Source organism: Carassius auratus, chromosome 46 (assembly GCF_003368295.1).
Source record: "Carassius auratus strain Wakin chromosome 46, ASM336829v1, whole genome shotgun sequence".
Lineage (NCBI taxonomy): Eukaryota > Metazoa > Chordata > Actinopteri > Cypriniformes > Cyprinidae > Carassius > Carassius auratus.
The window spans coordinates 6,218,780-6,234,570 of NC_039288.1; the positions used below are offsets into that span (position 1 = coordinate 6,218,780).

General features: G+C 39.8%; 1 protein-coding gene across 5 annotated transcripts in view; it reads right to left on the reverse strand.

The window, feature by feature from the left end:
- The window catches only part of LOC113063991 (bifunctional heparan sulfate N-deacetylase/N-sulfotransferase 1-like), a 100,400-nt gene that overhangs the window by 26,422 nt on the left and 58,187 nt on the right, over positions 1 to 15,791 (reverse strand). For all 5 annotated transcript variants that reach the window (XM_026234467.1, XM_026234465.1, XM_026234470.1 and 2 more), the window contains 4 exons: positions 11,007 to 11,956; positions 7,749 to 8,222; positions 5,978 to 6,065; positions 5,322 to 5,476 (listed from right to left, as the gene is read on the reverse strand). In XM_026234467.1, coding sequence (XP_026090252.1) covers positions 5,322 to 5,476; positions 5,978 to 6,065; positions 7,749 to 8,222; positions 11,007 to 11,552 — 1,263 coding nt within the window. In that variant the 5' untranslated portion in view covers positions 11,553 to 11,956. The remainder of the gene's footprint in view (positions 1 to 5,321; positions 5,477 to 5,977; positions 6,066 to 7,748; positions 8,223 to 11,006; positions 11,957 to 15,791) is intronic.

A 15,791-nucleotide genomic window follows, 5' to 3' on the forward strand; every position in this document is an offset into this window, starting at 1 on the left:
GTTTTTGTTGTGTCTCACAGGTTTCACAATAATGGACATGGAATGTCGACGTACAGACTAAGGATCTTCAACGACAACTGCCATGGCTACATTGCTACAAGTGCCTGCACTTCAGCATCCGACCATCTATTGCTGTTCTCTATACTTGCTAAACAAGTTCACAATGATTACAGTATGTTACGCAGCATTTTAAATCATGGCTGGTTAGGGTGTTTTCCAATGCGTCTGGCAAATCGATGTCTACTTACGTCACGGGTAGTACCAGTTGTGCTGTTTAGACACTGCTCTAGGAGCAAATTTGGTTCTCGAAAAAGGCAGTCCAGTGCTAAGATTGCACCTAGTTCCGGCAGTCCGAAAATGTCCAAAAGTAGGTAGTTCCACAATTAGTTCTGGTACTATGAAAAGGTTCTGGCAGTGCGAAAGGCCCTAATATTGACTGGAACTGTTCATAATTCCCTCCACCTTGAATAAGGCACCAGTTCCAGCTGAAGAAAAACAGCCCCAAGGCATGATGCTGCCACCACCATGCTTCATTGTGGGTATGGTGTTCTTTGGTGATGTGCGGTGTTGTTTTTTTCGCCAAACATACCTTTTAGAATTATGACCAAAAGGTTCAAACTTGGTTTCATCAGACCATAACACATTTTCCCACATGCTTTTTGGGAAAATTACAATGTGTTTTTGCAAAGGTTAGCCAGCCAAGTTTTTCTTGCCACCCTACCCCATACATATGAAGAATATGATAGATTGTTGTCACATGTACTACACAGCCAGTACTTGCCAGCAATTCTTGCAGCTCCTTTAATGTTGCTGTAGGCCTTTTGGCAGCCTCTGACCAGTTTTCTTCTCATCTTTTCATAAATTTTGGAGGGACATGTTGGAAATGCTATGTTGTGGGAACGGTATGTTTTTCTCGAGGCCACGAGTTTAATGAATAAACAAGCCTGCATGACCACAGCAATCCGGGATTATCAGAGATGGATTCATTTATATTTGATTTTGAATTAAGAAAATATTATATTATTTATTATAGAAAATATTTTATTATTAAATTATTATTAAATCAATTACGGCTGTCGATGGTCGGTTAACCGATTTAATGTTAGGCTGCATGTGGCTCAAGAGCAAAACACGTGCGAGAGGCTGTGAGTGATGGTCACGGTATATAAATGCATCATCATCCATTCACAATTTACAAATTAAGCTTTTAATGTTATTTAAACTTTAAAAGTACATTAACATATAAACAACACAAAAGTTCTTCAACATGAAAAGCAATAGAAATGTAGTAACTAAGTCATTTCATCAGATAACTTCGCTTTGCAGGGTTGCGGGACACAAGGGAGATAGATAGACTATTCATTCCTACAACTTGTTAATTCGTTCCTACGACTTATTAATCTGTGGCGATTGTCCATGTTTCATTAATTTTGTTCCCTAAATAGCCCATGGTTTAACTGAAATAAGGGAACAAATTAATAAATCGAACAAATTCTCAATTCATGAAATCTTTCCCTTCCCATGTTTCCCATACCAGACACAAAGAGATTAAATTAAAAGTGAAAGTTAATCAAATAAACCTGCAAAATTAGAGGGTTAGACTGCGAAAGCATAGGAAAAGACATGCCTAAATGTTACTGAATTTGTGAAAATTCGTGAACAAGAACCAGAACAAAGCCACATAAATGAAGACTATAGACACGAACGACATCCAGAGGCATGATCATGATCTAACATTTTCCTAACCCTATAAGAGCGCAAATCTTCTGTTTTTATTGTGAGTGAGCACAAATGAAAGTAAACACTTTTGCGGAAAGGTTTTTTTTTTAATTATTTTTTAATGTCTCAACTGTTTCTATCGCTGGAGCACACGTATATTCTAGCGATTCAAACTAACATTGCAGTCTGTCCATTATCAAAATAAAATAGTCAACTAAAAATGTAAAAGGTTACACTGATCAGTTTAAATAGACCTTAGTATACCGGTTCACTCTGCTGTTATGCCAATGACGTTTTTGCTCATATGAAGAGGATCATCTTTTCTGTCTATGTGCGAATGTGTAAGTAGTTTACATTATAAATAATGGTTTAACATTCAAATACATTGCGAATATGGAAACATTTGGATGAGCAGTAATGAGCAGTAATCTCCAAATAAATCCTTGTTTGCATGCTCTCACGCGCGGTCATGATCTAATGCACTGTATGTCGGATTTTTAAAAAAAAAAAGGCTAGGCCTACCAGAACACAAAGATTCTAAATCTGACATTTTCCAGAACAGAATCCAGCAGGATCAAATTAATGTGAGCAACAGTGTTTTGCTGCAGCAGTGCCGATGGAAGCAGTTAATATGAAGCGCAGTCACACACACGCCACAGCTACGTTTGGGATAATTTTATTTTAAATGCCATAATGTCAGTTGAAAACATTGCAATTGTATTTTAAATTCATTTTCATCATTTTGCATTATTGAAACACTGTTTTCCAAATGAATGTTGTTCAGTGCTTTGACGCAATGTATTTTGTTTAAAGCACTATATAAATAAAGGTGATTGATTGATTGATTGATTGATATTTTAAAATACAACAACGAGCACCACAAAACCATTTAAAGAGGCACATTCAGGTCTCCGTGCAGAACAGGAAAGTCAACAAAGTAAATTGATCTCAAACGCATGGCGCGCTCTCTTCATTTTATGAAATGATCATTATCACATCTATTCATTTTCTAATCCTGCTACTAGCATTTTATTCAGACTAAAACCCCATTAATTAAAGTGAGAAAGAATTGTGTGTGTGTGTGTATGTGGCTTCTGCACATCCTGTCATGCCTGCAATAGACGCATTTTGCAGCATTATGGTTAACGATTAATCAATGAATTGAATGTTAATTTAAACTACGATCGATCATGGAAATTTGACATCCCTAGTTGCTATGGTCACGCAGGTTTGTTTATAAATTAAACTTGTGGCCACGAGAAAATCATGTCATTCCCTCAACATAAGAAGTCATGGCCACAAGAAATGGATGTCATTCCCTCAACATACTGTCTCAAGGCCACGATAAAAATGATGTCGTTACCTCGACAAAATGATCTTGTGGCCACGACAGAATATGACGTTCCAATGAGTTAATATGACGTTCCCATGAATTAATATCTCGTGACCACGACATATCACATTTCCACATGTTATTATGTTGTGGCCACGACAAAACTAAAGCCCCTTTCACACTGCACGTCGGACCCGCAATATTCCCGTAACATTGCCTGGTCGCCTTCTGTGTGAAAGCAACCACGTCCCAGAATTGATTACCGAATCGAACCCGGGTCGGGGACATAGTAACATTGCGGTAATCGATCCGGAACGAGCGCTGTGTGAACAAAAGCCAGATCTAATTCCGTATCGAAGTGATGACACGCGTTATTGCGCGACTCTTTTACCGGCTGTTTTGAAGGAAGATAAACATTCGCGACGAAAACATATGTGCAAACTGTAATGAAGCAGAGATCAGTTAGTTCCTCTCTTTCCGCGCTGACTCAGAGATCGTTTGCTTGCTTCAGTTAAAGTATAACGTGCCAAGCGTTGTCGACTCGTACATTACACGTCACGCGCTGATGTCACGTGTCGTTACGGGATCTTCAAGGGTTGTGTGTGAAAGCACGCACATATACCGGGTCATCACTGGCAGTGTGAAAGTGCCAAATCTAGCGACCAGGGAACAATTACAGGAACACTATACCCCTGTATTTGCCGGAATGGCAGTGTGAAAGGGGCTTAAGTGAACCGACAATGTCCTCTCCTAGGCACCGTACTTTTGTACCCCTCTCCTGACTGATACATTTTAACAATGAGATACCTCCGATACTTTGGAAACTCTCTGCGGACCATAGCTTTTGCTGTAAGATGCGAAAATGTCAGGAAAAGCCTACTAGAACAGCTAAACTTTATTTGGATTTAATCAGAGACACTTTAAATGATGGCATGTATGTACTGACTCCTATTTAACATGAGTTTGAATGTGATTGGTAAATTCTGAACAAAGGCACGTCCTTCTAAGAAGGTGTGCAAACTTATGCGACCATATTATTTGAGTTTTTACTCCTCCTTTCCTAAAATATTTGTTTAATTGAGTTGTACAGGTTATAGTTTACATTAAAGGTGGAAAAAGTTCCAAAATTATTTATCTTGGTCTAATATTTTTTTCACAGACACCTGGCAATTTATCAGGGGTGTGTAGACTTTTTACATCCACTGTAATATAATGTGATATAAGTGAGTTATGTGATATAAGTGAGCAGTGTAATACAAATGAGCTGTGTAAATCGTGATTTATGTCACAAATAATTTTTTATAAAATTTAGGGTCGTGCAAAAAATCGAATGCGATTTTCATGCAAATCTCATCAGTAAAGACGCTCCTGTAATTAGAAGTATTATCTCCAGCACGTGTGTTCAGATCATGGTTGCCACGCGTTTCCAGGAGGTTCCCCGATAAAAAATTGCTTCCCGGGGTTAAAATAAACGTTTTGTTTTATGGCATGGTTGCCTTGGTAAAATTAGCATTTTAGGGGCTACATATCACGTTATTGGCATTGTCGCTTCGACCCGTGGACATGAAAAACAACCACAGACTTGGCAACATTGGTTGGCATTTACTACACAGAGCTGTAATTCACTGACAATCTACACAAAATCGATTTTAAAATCGCAGCCGATTCTTTGTCGATTTTGAAAGCGATTTTGTGTTAGTTGTCGGTAGACTACGGCTCTGTGTAGTAACTGCCGCTCAACCTGAACCAGTGTTGCCAAGTCTGCGGTTGTTTTCCATGTCCGCGGTTCGAAGCAACCCCAATACCAATAACGTGATATTTAGCCCCTAAAATGCGAATTTTACCAAGACAACCATGCCAAAAAACAAAACGTATATTTTAGCAATTTTTTTTATCTGGGAACCTCCTGGAATCGCGATTAGTTTTGGACTAGTTTTGAGAAGCAACAGGGAAGGATTTGTTGTGAAAACCTGGCAACCCTGATCTGAACACACGTGCTGGAGATAATACTTCTAATTAAAGGAGCGTCTTTACTAATGAGATGTGCATGAAAATCGTATTTGATTTTTTGCACAGCCCTAATAAAACTGATTTTGAAGTAAAATGTTTTTTGGAAAACAACATCCTGTCTTCATTTGTTGTAGAATTATGTTAATACGCATACAGAAACATAAGCAGAGCAAGAGATTGATTGTGATATATATATATAATTTTTGTTTTTTTTCAAGAACACTCAGATTATCTCTCTGGTTATTTCATCTAGTCTCACCTCTGCAAACTTTCGATTGAGTAGCATTTGTTCGGCCAGCACAGACTGGTTGTGGAAGAGATGTGGCTGCATGTGACTCCACATGTGGGGGAACCACCAGAACTCCTTACTGTAGGACAGAAGCAGGTCATCTCCAAGATCCTCCTCATCTGTGCCTGCAATAAAATTACATGGACACAAATGGTAAACAGCCTTACTCTATTTCAAATTCTGCCTCTTAAAACTGCATCCCAACTATTACAGAAGCTCATATGTGACTGATTATGAAAAGCTCTATAAAGTGACATGACATACAGGCCAAGTATGGTGACCCATACTCAGAATTTGTGCTCTGCATTTAACCTATCCAAAGTGCACACACAGCAGTAAAAACACATACACAGTGAACACACACCCGGAGCAGTGGGGAGCCATTTATGCACGGCGCCCAGGGAGCAGTTGATGGTTCAGTGCCTTGCTCAAGGGCACCTAAGTCATGGTATTGCCGGCCCGAGACTCGAACCCACAACCTTAGGGTAGGGAGTCAAACTCTCTAACCACTAGGCCATGACTTCCCCTTAATATGAGTAGCAACTCACAAAAACAACTGCTTGTCACTTGACTAACACTCACACAAAAGAGCATTTTGCGAAGATAACAGAGTGATATTAGCTTACCAGCATGGAAGAACTTTCCAGAGAATCCCAAGTTAAAGGTGAAATTGGGGACATGGGCTCGGAGTTCGTTCTGGGTATCCAGTAGGGCCTTTGAAACAAGAAGTTTCAAAATGTAATAAAAGTTGCTTAAAAGTCAGTAAACACACTAAACGCATTCAAAAAGCACACAGACAACAGACAGGAACACCAAAGAGATACATAGCCAAAAGACGTACGCCAACGCACGTATGCACATCGGTAACACAGTGCTAGAGGGACAGCGTAAGCATGTTTGCTGTCTGTTCGTCTCCTGTGTTTGCTTCATTACCCGTCTCAGATTTAGCTCTACATCTGCCTCTCATTTGATTTGTTTACTGCGCTTGTTTTTGACTGCCTGTCTCTCCAGTGTGACTCAATCAAACGACTGATTCATATTTAACTGCACAGAGGTCCACAGACAGACAAGACGGCTTTGATTAGGTTTGCTTTCTATTCCTTCCCTCAACTGAATATCTGCAACGGGGCGCTCCGAAGATGAGAGATTCACAAGAAGGATGCAGAAAACTGCGTTTGAAACATTCATGCTTGCGGCGAGTCTTTGGATGCCCTTTAAACAGTCAGTTGTAAAAAAAATAAAATAAAAATACAATAAAAAAAGGGAAAAGGAAAGAAGAGGAGATATTTGGAAAAAGAACAGCAGAGGTTGGAAAAGTGATAGGAAAAGTGCTGTCACGTAAAGAAAACTTTTGGTAAATTATATGAATCCATCAAACTTGTTTCTCTATGTCCTGTTTCTGAGGTGCTACAGACGGATTAGCATCACATCCCTCTTCTGAGTTTTCATCCATCCCTTTTTCATGGCCTCTTCTTTCACCCATATGTATATTTCCCTCATTTTAAATTATTTCCTTTTTGAACATATTTCATTTTATGCCTCATTCAAAAATAAGATTTATTTTAATCTTTTTCTGTTGGTCCAGTTAGGATGTAGGTCATCATTTTCCCAATTCCCAGCACACACACGTAAAAAATAAAATAATTATAATGTTAAGCATTTTGATTACATTTAATAAATAAAATAATTATGTAAAATTACATAAAATAATGTCAAATTTTAATCATAATAATCAATGGAATTTACACAGCTATAAATCTTACTATTTGACAACTACAAATTCATACAATTTTGCTGGAAAATGATGAAATAGGGTGCACTGGTGATTTATTTTCATTTTCTCACTGATGCCTCAAAGACTATCACAAATCATTCTTGCCATTTCAACAAAACTTCATCCATGTTAGCTAGCTAATGTGACACTGATGTATTTAAATGAGCAGAATTCACAATGTTCAGTACATCTCAGAAAGTTCTCAAAGCATAAAAGCATGTACGTGATTAGCTTTGATATGATGTAGTGGCCAATAGGGCAGCATAAATTAGTCAACTGGCCTGAAATTCTCTCACAAAGGTCCTGGTCCATTCTTACTATTGAGCCCTGCTTTCTCTCTATGCGCAAGTCTGGATCACAGGAATGATAAGCAGAAAAGGAGCGGGTGAGAGGTAATACAATAAAGATAAGTGGAGAAGAGCATTAGTTCTAAGTGTATGTATACTGCATGGTTATATGGCCCTTAATCCTAGACATCCTAAAATAGCTAGACTTCAGATAGCTACACTTGAGTCAAACTAAAAATATATAAATGTGATAGAACTGAAAAGATAGCAAAGCCATTTGGCATTTATTAAAGGAAAAACTGCACAAACTGAATTTTCAAACAAAACAACACTCACTTTGACATCGGACACCTTCATCCTTGTGCCCTCCTTCCCAACAAAGATGTCATCGATATCCACCAGTATGTAGCGCTCAAGAGCCAATGAGAGACGTTTGCCCGTCAAGAAACTCACTGCATCCACCAGCACAAGTTTGTGCAGCCAAAAGTTCAGGTTGTTGCCGAAGAGTACCCGCTGGATGCCATCATGAAGACCCAAATCCTGAACCACAGCAGCATGAAGGATTCCAGGAGCTCCACTGGCCTCTGTGCTCCGTCCCCGAGCAAACAGCACAGGCTCATAGGTGGTATGGTTAGACTGAAAGACCGTCCAGTCGTCTCCAGGTAAGGGACCATGCTCTACCTCCCGGGCCTTGGTGATGAGCAGCAGTGGAGACTTGGGATTGACGCTACAGTCTCTTAAACCCAGATTGGAGTGCAGGAAGAGAGGAAAGCCCTTGAGCTGGGCACTCTGCAAACTGTTCTCATTAGCCTTTCATGAAGTGTTTGGAAAAAGACAGAGCAGCAGAGAAATGATTGGTAAAACAGAATAAGATAAAAATCCAATATTCACAGACAGTTTTTTAGCATTTTATTTTTACCCCTTTCATACTGTTAGTCATTATGACCATTATCCATGCCTATTGTATTCACGGCTGTAATATAATTTTTGAATACCCTATTTTAACTGGTTTAGACTTTGAGTTGAATTAAATTCAGCACAAGTTTCCAACTTGTATTTTGAAAAGTACAATGGAACTCTAAATAGAAACAACATGTTCAAACCCAGAAATCTTAGATGCTAACATAGCACAGCCTCAATTTAGTTACTAGGAGACCACTTTGTTGACAAACACCAATTTGTATCATTCTACAATGTTTGTGAGTGTTCAGCAAGGCAACTTTTTTTGCAGGTAGAAATCGGAGATAGCATATTTCATAAATGGTCTGGATGTACGGTGGAGGATTTTTTTTTATATGGCCCCTAACATAGCAGTAATTTATTGTTTCCTTTTCTCTCTGAGCTGAAGTAAACTAGTGCTCTCCTGAATTAGATGCCTTGTGGTATTATGGGTGCCCAAATTTGTTTAAACACTATCCATTCTCATCTGCATGCAGTCCACTCTCCTCTTGGACCAGATGACCCTGTGAAGCTGGATCAACTGGTGATGAACTGCACACTGAGTGGAACAAACACAATGAGCCTTACAATTTAGAGAGAGGCCTCATCTCTTAACAGCCATTATTCTGCCACCAGAGGTTGCAATGAGACCCTCTGGAGAGATGCAATGGCCACGGGCAATGGCTGATGAATCATGCACATTTTCCTTTCATGGCAACACGCTGAAACCTTAAGAGTAGGTGGTGATGTCACTCAGCACTTGGAGAATAAGGATGGGAGATCTTCACATACCAGTGGCCTCAATCAATAACTTCCCTGAGCCTCTCACTCTTTTCCTAATCCCATCTTCCTGTCTCTATTGTTTCAGGAACACTTTCAAGCCAAAGGCTCCCTCGAAACTTATCAGCATTTGACTTACTCTAAAACACTAAACAATTCATGAACCATGTTAGATAATCAGTCCAAGACCAAAAAAGCAGTTAAAAAAATTCATCCAGCTTGTTGGGTACTGCCAACATAGGTAACTGCTTTCTGTGGGAGTCGGTTCAAAATTTCATAAGTGACTCTGCACAGGTAGTAACTATGAAGCGCACCGAATAAATTAATTTAAGTATTTTGATGTTAGCATGTTGCAAAGCTAACAACAAAATTCTAATAAAGTATATAAAGTAACATACGGTAAATATATTTTTATATATTGGGCTAACAATCAACTAGTTTTAACAATAATCTTGAGCATTTAATGATATAAGCATACTTAAAATTAAAATCTATTGTCTTGTCCACTATGAAAATGTAATCATTCTTTTTTTCTTTTTCTTTTTTTTTTGTCTACCGAGTTGGAGTTTGCTTTTCCACATATGATACATTTGATGCTGCCTTTGAATTAGGTAAAGAGAAGGTGGGTTACCTTACAGTTTACCAAAAAAAAAGTAGCAGCCTTCATGTTAGGGACCTTATGATGCCTTAAAATGCTAGGTATTATTGGTAGGCAACACACTGGTTCTGTTTTTGAACATAGATAGTGAGTTTGGTTTGTGGCCGGAGACTTAATATGGCCCCTTGAGATTATACCAACTCAACCGCTGGTTAGTAAACATAACGGATCATTCCAATTATACATTGACTCCATGGACTCCATGGATTAATTTAGAGAACTAATAGGAGGGCAAACAACCCATTGATGCATGCAAGAATAACTAAAAGAACTGCTAGTATCCACTGTGATGCTTCTTTGTGTGTGTTGTTCAGGCATACTCCAACTCTTGGGAGATAAATGCATTTGGCATTTACAGGTGCAAGTCAAGGCTTGATGTGAAGGTAGTTATGCATGTTCCATTACTGGAGTGAACTGAGGGTAGCGCGTCTACACCTAAAGGGACAAAAAGATTTGGTCTGCTGAAGCATGTACCTTCAGGGTCTGTTATCAGACACGCTCAAGGCTCTAAATCAATGAAATTCAACAAGACAAGGATGTTAACTGCATGGACAAGAAAACAGCATTTCCAGCCAATCAGGGATTGAACTGCTCCTGTTAGTATGTAAGCAGAAGAGCCTGGGGTAAAACAGCTTTGAGGAGAATCAGAGCAGCCTGAGTCAATAAAAATTAATGAGCGCAATTTTCATGCGGTTCCTTTTAAGATGTGTTGATGTCCTCGCCCTTCTGCTGCAGGTGAGCGAGACTCTAACAATCTCATCAACTGGGTTAACCTCCACTAACAATTAGTGTGCTGCAGTCAAGCTCGTGAGGGTAATAAAAGCATGCATGGCCTTAGGCAAACAATACATTAGAAATGGGAGAGGTGGTTTACAAGCTGGCAATGACAGACAGCAATGAGTAATAGTCAAATGTGCAGACGTTGGGCCGATTATTTCCTCTGACTGATTTGGAAGAGCAGCTCCCTCATAGAACAAGAGGCAATCAACAAGGACATTCATGTTCAGTAATGTGATATTACTGCTTTTTGTCGCATAATGCCCCAACCCCCCTCTGCTGGAAATATTTCTGCAAGCTAACATTTGAATCAGACTGTGAAATGTCATGAGATCGTTTAGTGCAAACTGATTGACCCACTGAAATTAAGAAAGACATTAACACCCATTAGTGACACTATTTGCTGTTAAAGGTCAAAATGTACAACATAAATGGCTGACCTTGAAAAAGCCGATGATGCCAACGCCATACTCCACACAGTACTTGTCCAGCAACTCTCTGTTCCAAGCATCCAGGTTGACATACTTGAGGATGTTCTCGTAGATGACAAGGGTAAATCGCCCCCGGTTCTTGTCTGTGAGTGTGGGCATATCGCCCTTCCCAGGTGCAATCTCGGTCTGGTACCGAAATCTCCCAGATTCCAAGATGGCCACGATGTCCTGGCCCAACTGGGAATACAAGCTCTCCACAAACACTAGCACCACAGGGTCTGTTCGAGACATGTCTGCTGGCTTGGCGGTTCTGGCAGGCAGAATCCTTGCTGATGGCGGGGAAGGAGTCTCCCGGGCATCTTCCCAATCTGCAGTACCTTCTTCCGGGACCACCACACCTCCAACACCTGCGGGTTCGAGCTCCCGTTTAACGCCATACAAGAAATAGGCTGAGATGAGGACACTGACCATGCAGAAAATGAAGAGCAGCAGCAGGCTTGTCTGCAGCGTGAGCTGACGGAAGAGCCGCCTCACACGTCCACACATCAGCATCATCACCTTGCGACCACACCAATCAGGATAGACACAGTCCTCGATCTACAAGTCTAATGTATGGTTTTTCCAAAGAGACAAAACAGATGGGTTGGAAACGGGCTTCTCCTTAATGTATGTGCTCATGTCACCATTGCAGAGGGTGATGAGACTGGGTTGGGCAGGGGACGGCATGGGCGAGGTGGGCTTCCACCCTCCAGCAAGGGATGTGCACTGCCCCCACATGCACCAGCGGCCCCCTGCCCAACACCTCTATGCCCCTTCTCTACCCTCTCTGAGTCCTTATCTCCTGATCCTGTGCAGAAATGGTTTTGGGTTTTGGACTTGTTGAAGGTGGCTTCTTGTTTTTCAGCACTGGATCCTCTAGACAGATCATGCCCAGAGCATTCTGGCCTCCTTCAGTTTACCTAAAAGAAAAAGCATGAATTTAATAAAAGTACAAATGCAATTAATGCAAAAATATCTAGTGCATACCATTTTAGTAATCAATTATGTTACTTGTGGACTGAACAATCCTATCATCTAACTCTAAATTGCAACTCTGTATCCAAAGGCAATGAACTTTGACTAGGCCAGACGAGAAACTCTTGTATTACTCCTCTCTGAATGTTGGCTGCAAAAGCCAAACCCACATGATTCCGTGGGAGCCCTACAACCTGGGTTTCTTTTCACTGAACACCAAGAGCGTCTAGAGAGGCATTTACAAAGGCAATGCCAGGATTACAGGATAATGGAGGTGGCTTGTATTGATTAGTAAGGGCTTTAAAAAACGATCCTCACTATTCTTCATGCACTTCAAAAGGGCAAAAGTCATTTAATCTTTTCATCTTAAATGAAGAGTTTAGCGCAAAGTGTGGCACAGGTGAATGAGTCGAGTAGGATTCAGATTAAGACATAACAAGTAAAGTGCTCTGCGGAATGAGGATAGAATTTGTGGCGATTGCAATGCAGGAATTTGTGCTGAAGGCTAATGATGACAGTCATGAAATGATTGGCAAGTGTGAAAGGATCTTGCAAGAGGGATCATGAAAGTGTGACTTCAGATGTTGTTATCTAAACTTTTCAAATATCCATTAAAAAAACTTTCAAAGACATCCTGAACTACAGAAAAGCCTATTTCAGACAAAAGGTCAATAGAAAGTCTGAAAAGTCAGTAAACATGAAAGTCAATTTAAACCCATTAACATTAAGTAGACACCTAAACAAACACACAGACTGATTTTTACAGCCATCTAAATATGTTCACAGTGGTTTTAGGTTTTGTTCACTTACAATGACATCTCAAAAGATGCAGAGTTTATACATTCATGTCACCAATGGCCTACATGTTGTTTGACTAGAGGGAGAAGCACACAACGGGCATCTGAAGAACGGCTGAATCTAAGCAACAAGACACAACATGTCTGAGAAGCAATACAGGTCAATTTTTAAAGGCATCACAGAGTCACTTCATGTATGGGTTGTGAGAGAATGGAGAGGAGAACAAAGAATCCAAGCCTTGCAGGGGTTTGGGGATAAAAATGCATGAATACCGCAATAAAAGGGAAAGACACAATAATATGCTTTTTACAAGACAATGAAGAAGAAAAGAAAATCTTTTACATTTACATTACATTTAATCACTTAGCAGTAGTGCTGCAACGACGCGTCACACTGTTTGTTTACATCACGCGTAATGGCATACTGGGAATGGAGAAAGTTGCATTCTATCACAAAAACAGAGACCACTGTTATTAAAAGTATGGGAATACTTTAAACAGAGGACAAATAAAATGGCCCTTTGTTCCCTTTGCAAAAGCGATATGGTGTACCACGGCAGCACAACTGCGATGCGCGAGCACCTCAGAGGAAAACATCTTGGTGCTCTCCGATGTTACAGTTAACTGGTTACCATGTGATCTGGTGACCAACTTCCTGGTTCAGGTCTGATATTCTTGCGCTTGCGGCATTCTGAAAAGTTGAGATGTTTTTAACTTGATGCGGTGCGAAATGCGCCTGGAAAAAACTAGCGATTCGCACCGCGTGCGCGTCGCGACCGCTGCTTCCATTATGAGCGAGCTTATCATGCGCCTACATCGGAAATAACGAACTTGAGCGCGCAAAATACGTGATATGTGAAAAGCCCCTTAAAAGACAGCGCGCCGCGAGACAACAATCACAGACCACCGAGCTACCCCGAATCAGCTCCAGATCTCTGGAAACCATGCTAAACCATAGCAGAACCCTGACTACATTTTATAGTTTGTGATGCTAAACAACATTTCATGACGTCTCAGACAACTGTAAATTTATGGCTACTGGTGTTTAATTATAAACACTATCATAAACTCATATTTACCATAGTAAAATAATTTTCTTTGCCTCTTTATTATTTTATACTGTAAAAACTTCAACTACTGGTTGAAAATAAATAAAGGTTGAAATATTATATTAGAAGTTGTACTTACATTTTTTTTTGTAAAGTTATCCAAAGGATTCATTAGCTTATTAAAAAAATAACATTAGATTAATTATTTATTGTAATAAAAATAATTGTTAAGATTAGTCGACAGAAAAAATAATCGTTAATTGCAGCTCTATTTAGCAGACACTTTTATCCAAAGCTACTTACAAATGAGTACAATAGAAGCAGTCAGGTCAAAAAGAGAACAACAACAGTATACAAGTGCCATGACAAGTCTCAGTTAGTCTAGTATAGAACGCCTATCCAGGTTTTTTTTTTTCCCTCTGTCAAAATTTTGACAGAGAAATAATAGAGCCTTAAAGAAAAACTAACTACACAAGGTTGTTGGGAGTACAACGTAAAAATCCGGTCACATTCATAATCCTGAAACACAGCTGTTGACTCTCCTGTCTGCTTGTGCGATTCAAAATCCTCATCAGGAATTTTGGGGGCCAGTGGTGTTAAGAGAAGTACATGAAGTGTTTCAGCTGTAGGGTGGAGAGGTATTGGGTTTTATAAAGAAAAAAAAGGCTAATCTAGGCTGCATTGCACAAGGGACACTCAAGAATAATGTTTTTGCACCCAATAGCTCCACATCTCCATTACTTTACACCAGGATTACTCTCAGGCCACAATACCTATCACTGGCCTCTCATTGTTGCTGGCAGAGGAATGTCAACAGCCATCAGCGTGTCCTCAGAGGTCGGATTACAGTTAAAAAGCTTTCCTATTCAGAGCCTGGTTCTTTAATATGCAGAAGTCCTGACTAAAGATGGCTGAAGCAGCCCATTGTGTACTGCATATTCTGAACATGAATGACTCAGATGACATGAGGCAAGAGAGCCCACACCCAGAACAAAATTCTAAGGACATGAAACGGCTTTGTAGCATCCAGTATTGTTTCACTTGAGAGAAAAGGGTTTTCTCTCAAACAGTTTTATTATGAAGTAACAAAAATGTTCACTGCGTGAGAAAGAAACTAAATTGATAAATACCAACGTTATTACATTATTAAATAATCAATTGCAATTAATATTATTAGACACAGTTTTGGCACAGTTTACCAAAACTTTGTCATCATTTACTGTCATTCCAAAGGTTTGAGCATCTTTGAAGAACGCTGGGGTCCAACCAACTCCATAAATTTCCATTGGACAAAAACAAACACACAGACACTTTTCAAAATATTTTATATTCCAAAGGAGAATGAATATCATACAGTGAGGGGAAAACATATTTGATGTCCTGCTGATTTTGTAAACTTGCCCACTGAAAAAGAAATGACCAGTCTATACTTTTAATGAGTGAAATTTAAATGTAATCCCCTATCGATCAGCAAGATTTCTGGCTCCCAGGTGTCTTTTATACAGGTAACAAACTGAGATAAGCTGAGATAAGCTGATCTCCTATTTTTAACTGCATAAAAGACACCCGTCAACAGAAGCAATCAATCAATCAATCAATCAGATTCCAAACTCCACCATGGACAAATCCAAAGAGCTGTCCAAGGATGTTAGGGACAAGATTGTAGACCTCCACAAGGCTGAAATGGGATACAAGACCATCGCCAAGTAGCTCGGTGAGAAGGTGACAACAGTCGGTGCGATTATTCACAAATGGAATAAAACAAAATAACTGTCAATCTCCCTCGGTTTGGGGCTACATGCAAGATCTAATTTCAAGAGTTTCAATGATCATGGGAATGATAAGGAATCAGCACAGAAATATGCGGGATGATCTTGTCAATGATCCCAAGGCAGCTGGGACCATTGTCACCAAGAAAACAATTGGTAACCTCC